At 44.1% G+C, this 6,147-nt stretch overlaps 1 protein-coding gene across 1 annotated transcript; it reads left to right on the top strand.

Annotated features, from left to right (window-relative positions):
* Nucleotides 1-2,655: 2,655 nt before the first annotated feature.
* Nucleotides 2,656-5,397, top strand: LOC123083253 (uncharacterized). Its single transcript, XM_044505335.1, has 4 exons — nucleotides 2,656-3,092; nucleotides 3,225-3,411; nucleotides 3,826-4,092; nucleotides 4,897-5,397. Exons 1-4 carry the CDS (start codon nucleotides 2,728-2,730, stop codon nucleotides 5,128-5,130), a joined length of 1,053 nt encoding a protein of 350 aa, XP_044361270.1. The 5' UTR covers nucleotides 2,656-2,727; the 3' UTR covers nucleotides 5,131-5,397.
* The last annotated feature ends 750 nt before the right edge of the window (nucleotides 5,398-6,147 follow it).

Genomic DNA, 6,147 nt, shown 5'->3' with positions numbered 1-6,147 from the left:
TTTTGCCGAAAAAAGTCGTCGGAACATAGCAACATGAAATCAAAATTTGAAGAACTCGTCACGACATTTTTTTAATGTGAAAATGATTTCTTCAATCGCACCGATGGTTTGAACTACAAAATAATTTAAAGTTTTCTAATGGAAAAATCTAGGATGACACCAGCTTTTATGTCTCTAGTGCATGCATGTGCACATGAGAAAAGATTGGATAATGAACCATTTTTATGCCCCCGGTAATTTCAATGTAAGCAACATGATAGCTTGTGTAGCATAGACATGATAATCTTTTACCCAAAAAAATGTCATCGCAATATATCAACATGAGATCTAGTCTTGGAGATCTCGTTGCATCGAATTTTTTATGTGAAATCGATTTTTTATTGGAATGACGGTTTAAGTTACAAAACATTTTGAAGATTTAAAGTATGAAAGAATCTAAAGTGACGTTATCAATTTTGTCTTACATGCATGTAATTATGCATTTAATAGGTGTCATGCACACGCACATTGTGAAAGAGATGCACTGATAATCAGGTGCATGTGAAGAAAAGTTCATAGCAGTGGCGGAGCCACCTCCCGGCGACCCTGGGCAGCTGCCCGGGCTCTGCCCAGGAACTCCCGTGAGACTATAGAAGGAGATGGAGATTTAATCACCAGTTTTAGTGGGGCAAATGCCCACGAGTCACATCCCTTCGTATTTTCCCCCGGCTCCATGGACTAGCTAGCTCCGCCACTGGTTCATAGCATGCACTTGTGTGCTAGGAATGGTCGTTCGGTTTTGTTCGTTAAATTTGAAACGTTCTGCAGTTAGCATTGTCCTTAATTATAATCCATAAGGTCTTGTTTAGTGTGTGGCAAAATGGCAGGATACTTGGCAAATTCCTGGGTAGCTCACACCCATGGAAACTTGCACTCAGGTCATTTGCATGTGCATTGGTCGGATCGGAGGAGAGGCAATGTTCAACCCCATCCGGACCATGGCCGCCATCACTCCACCAACTCATGTCGACGCTCCGGTTGCATCTGTAGCTGTCCTCCATGGCTCCATGCCATCTCGGTTTGGCCAAGAACCAGAAGAATACATGGACATTGACGAATAGTCGACCATATGGCCTCCGATCTTTCCACGAACCGCGCAAGCTTCAAGTTGGCCTCCACCATCGCCTCATTCTCCACCTCATCATCGACCAGTGTGCCCCTTTCTCACCTCCCTCCCAATGGACAAGCCTGAACCTCCCAAAATGAATCTCCTTGCAACTTTTGATCCAATCACTATAATTTTGGATCTTGCCATCCATCCCGAGTGAATCGAGTTGAGCGAACCTGATGAAGCTATCCACCTCATTGGTGTGGGTCGCGAGAACAAGCACCCGCTCATGGTAATTGGCTGACGAGGCAAGCATAATCAGATGGACGAGCTCTAGCATCCGCTTGGGAAATTAATATTTACGTTATAGGCTGGCGGCAGCCGGTAACGCCGATTTGCTCGCTGAAGAAGAAGCTCCGTTGTCAGATTGTGTGGCCAATCAGCACCGGCGGTCAAGACAATTCCCTGTTTTGTTTTTCAGTTTAGGGAATTCACAAGCTATGGTTGGGCATCCCAGTAACCCCACTCCCCTACGCGCCCAATTAGAGGGGGAAACCCTGGTGGAATCGGAGGCATAAAAAAATTGCTAGTACTACCTCCATCCCGGTGTATAAGTCATTCGCGTAGTTCTAGGTCGATAATTTAACTATCTAAATATGTATTATATGTGACAAAAAATATATATTTAGAAACTACATCCGTGTGGAAATCTAGTGGTATACTTTTCATGACATATAACACATATTTAATTTCTTAAATCGATGACCTAGAACTACGCGAATGACTTATACACCCGGACGGAGGGAGTACTACAAATCATCCAACTTATCCTGAGCGGGGATAAGCTGCCTTCCCAGCCGCTCATTTAATATAATCATGACCGTTGAATGAAAAAAAAAACAATTCGTTCTTTTGCTTTCACGCCACAGAGCCGCTCGCGTTTTGCCTTCTCATTGTTTCATGCTCACCTAATAGTTTTCACGTACTAGCGTCTCCGGCTTGTAGTGGCATGCAGCCTTGGAACTAGGAAGTGAAATGATAACTGTCCGCTATAGCGACAAGAGCTGATTTAAAGACCAGCGACGGAGTGGCTGTTGCGGGCCGACGAACTGTAATTTGCAAGGACGTGTGAACCCATGGCGTCCAAACAAGCCCTCAGCGCCACGTACGGGGCCCAGTCCAAGTACACTGAAATTTGCAAGGACGTGTGAACCCATGGGACTAGACTTGCAAGCAGAGCCCGAACACTTGGCACCCCGCTGCCCCTTGCCTGGCAGCATGTGAACCTACGGGCGGCGCCACCCGATGGGACGTGTGAACCCACGGGGCTGCTGCTCTCCTCTCCCTCGATGCCAAGTGGCCACAGGATTGGCAGCGCTGGCGGATGCGCGGACGTGATCGGAAAGGGACCGCACAACCCACGCCACTCTGAGGGCCAGCGTCATGGCTATGGTTGTCACCTATCTAAGCAATAGGAGTACACGTACCCGTGTTGATCTAGCTTCCAGTTCCGTCCCGGGCTATAAATAGGAGTAGACGCACCTGTGTTTCATCACCTTCCGTACACAATTAAGTTTTTTTTTGCGGGGGCCGTACACAATTAAGTTGAGTCGAGTAGCACCACCACCAGCTAGCTAGCAATGGCCTGCACGCCCACCGATGGCCCCACCATGGACGTCCCCATGGTACACAGAAGCTGCCCGCCCAGAGGCGGCGGCGTCTCCACCAATTTCAAGGTTACTTGTGACTTCGGTGGAACGGTGGAGAACGCCAAGGTGAACGTCAGCAAGTTGTATCTACGCCAAATCTTTGCGGGCTGCAACGCGAATCAGTCAAACGTGATACAGCCCAATGCCGCGACAGGGCTTGGTAAAACTGTTGTGAACAATTGGGGGATCTATGACGGCCCTTGCTCCCAGGCGAAACTGGTTGCCCACGGGCACGGCATGCACACACTTGCCGGCAAATGGAGCAATTGGTTCACCCTGGTGTTTGTGGCCGGAAGGTATGTAGTAGCTTATCTCTTTGTTCCACGGCTTTTATTTTACTTGTAAGGCAAATAATTCTGATGAGACATGCCTAATTATCATATTGGAGCAAAATCGATTATATTATGTATTTATTATTGTGCATGCAGGTTCAAAGGGTCCACTCTTCAGGTTATGGGAGCTAATGATGATGATGAAGAAAATGAGTGGGCCATTGTAGGTGGGACCGGTGAATTCTCAATGGCACGTGGTGTCATCAACAAAAGAGTACACAGTTGCATAGGCAATACAATAACACAAGAGCTTACTATTGAATTTTTCTGCCGCATGAAGGAGGTGAGCGTGTAACTGATTTCAGGTCGTCCACTTTGCATTATATATTCTGGTGGTCTCGGTGATCACTTTGTGTTATTATACGTGGTAAAATACTTATCATTTCTTTTCTGTTATTTTCAATCGAGCTTAGTAGGGCCCGGAAAATAATATTTGGAGTTTCATTTGTAGCCTTTAGTGACATTTTTTTGGATACAAACAGCACCAGGGGCCCCTAGTGGTAAATATAAACCCCACCGTGGGGCATAAAGAGAACCCATCTCCTGCCACCCATATAAAATGGGGAGAGCTAGGGAGAAGTAGAGGACTCTCCTTTTTTGGCCAATGACTTGTTTGGCTCTCTCATTTATTATTCCTTTGCTTTTCCATTTTGTTGGCCTAAACCAACACTCAAAATGCATGTTCCTTCATATTCAGGTCGTCGTCTGTCCACCTACACAGATCGCTCCACCTATAGAGATCACTGCACCTACAAAGATCCATGCACCTATAAAGCAAGGACCATGGGGTGGAATGACTGGAGGCTCCCTTCATGAAATGGGAGGCAAATCACGTCGTCTAGAAAGTGTAACAATCTACCATCATGGTGCAGTTGAAGGGCTTCAGTTTTCCTACGTTGACGAAGACGGGCAAATCCACACCACTGATACTTGGGGTGTCAATCGGGGCTTGTTCACGAACGAAGTGAGTAGATTTCATACATGTGTGTGCGGTTGTTTTGCAAATCCTGTTGGTTCATGCATGCCTTCATCATAGAAAAGACGATGCAGTTCTATGTTTGGTTAAAGTCAAGCTAACTTAAACTTGATTGGTTTTCTCGAAAATATTAACAAGCAGTAAGACTCCAAACATAGGTATATATATAGCATAATGAAAATATATACTATATTCCATGAAAAATTGTACTCAATACGTTTTTTATATGTCATATTAGTTTTGTTCTATGTCAAGCATTTGTATCTTTGACTATATATAGATTCATAACATAAGATTTAAGTTTTTAGATTTACTATGAGAAATACTTTTATAGTATATAAGTCACACACACACACACACACACACACACACACACACACACACACACACACACACACACACACACACACACACACACACACACACACACACACACATATATATATATATATATATATATATATATATATATATGTATATATGTTGCAAAACTATAAGGATGTTTTGAAATTGATTAGATGATTAAAGATAGTAACGTTTGACTTAAAGCACTGTGACCTATATATGAAATAAAAGTCCATATAACAGAGAGTGTAGGCATACTTGCTTATTTAGTAGAATGATATAAGGTAATATCTTTTTATATAAATTAAGATAGTTTGACCTAACACTATTTTAGAATTATATCTTTTTTGGAGGGATGGAATTAGTAGCTATATATACATATGCCACCTAATAAATACTTGATGATATATCTAATTTCCTGTTCACTAATTTTGTGTTGTTTTACAGATAAAGTTTGGCCCATCAGAGTTTGTGAAGCAGATCAGTGGGGCTGGGACATTGGGATCCTGGCTATCACAACTTAAGATCGTCACCAACACCAATACGTATGGTCCTTTCGGAACTATCCCCAGCCAAGCATTCAGCTATACCGTGCCGGAGAATGCGACCGTGGTGGGCTTCTTTGCAGAAACTCTAAATGTTTTCATCACAAGGATTGGTGTTTACACAATCCCTAAATAATTCAGTATTCGACCGTGCTGCTGCCTGCAGCTACCTGCATGTTCCTTTTAATCATCAAAGTGTTTGATTTCCTACCTTTTCTGCCGTTCCAGCAATAAGATGGCTAGCTAACAAGGGTGTCCCGTTGTTTATGCCTGTTTTGTGGCTTTTTCATAAATCAAATCGATGGTGTAACATTTTTCTTTTGCTTTCCCTTTGCAATGTTCAATGATGTAATTTTCAGAGATTGTTTTCTTCAGAATAAAACAGATCAATGTTAAAGTGGAATGGTTCATGTGTAAATCCATATCCTGGTATATAGCATTCGCGCCTTCAAGTGTCCCTTTTGCGCCGGCCCAAAATTGGGCCGGTCGCACCCTGCCCGTTCGATGGTTCCACTCTAACCGTTCAAATCTTATCTCCTGCTTCGTCCCCAACACTCCGAACCTTGCAGCGCACGGGTCGTGTTGTTGTAGGAAAATCTGTGGTGTCATTGTCTCTGGCTTGCCGCCACCATCGACTAGCACTCCTGTGATCCAACAAAACAATCTCAGTAAGAAACCCCCAATCATCAAATTGAAGCAAGAATTTAGCCGGTTCCAGCTAACAATAGTACCGGTTGCAGCCAAAATGACAGGAAAAAAAATTCCACCAACAAAAGTTAATGTAGCAAAAACACTAACACGTTCCATCAAAACATATAGCTGGTTCCAGCAAACCCACATTGGTTCGAATAAAAATCACAGGAAGCAAATTCCAAAAGAAAAGTCGATGTAGCAAAAAAAACATCAAGTTCCATCAAAGCATAAAGCTAGTTCCAGCAAAAATCACGACGGCCATGGGAGGTGCGTCCGGTTCCAGGACTGGTGGACGTTGGTTCCAGCTCTACAACTCATCGGTTGCAACTCTGCCGATGATGGTTGTAGAAAAAAATTTGTCCCGTCGACGGTGGTGGCGGGTAGCAGCGGCGGTACTTTGCGGTTCCAGCACGGCCACCCAACGGTTGCATCTCCACCAGGCGCGGGTTGTAGCACTCCC

Source organism: Triticum aestivum, chromosome 4A, assembly GCF_018294505.1.
Source record: "Triticum aestivum cultivar Chinese Spring chromosome 4A, IWGSC CS RefSeq v2.1, whole genome shotgun sequence".
Taxonomy (NCBI): Eukaryota; Viridiplantae; Streptophyta; class Magnoliopsida; order Poales; family Poaceae; genus Triticum; species Triticum aestivum.
This window is presented reverse-complemented; position numbering and strand designations above follow the sequence as displayed.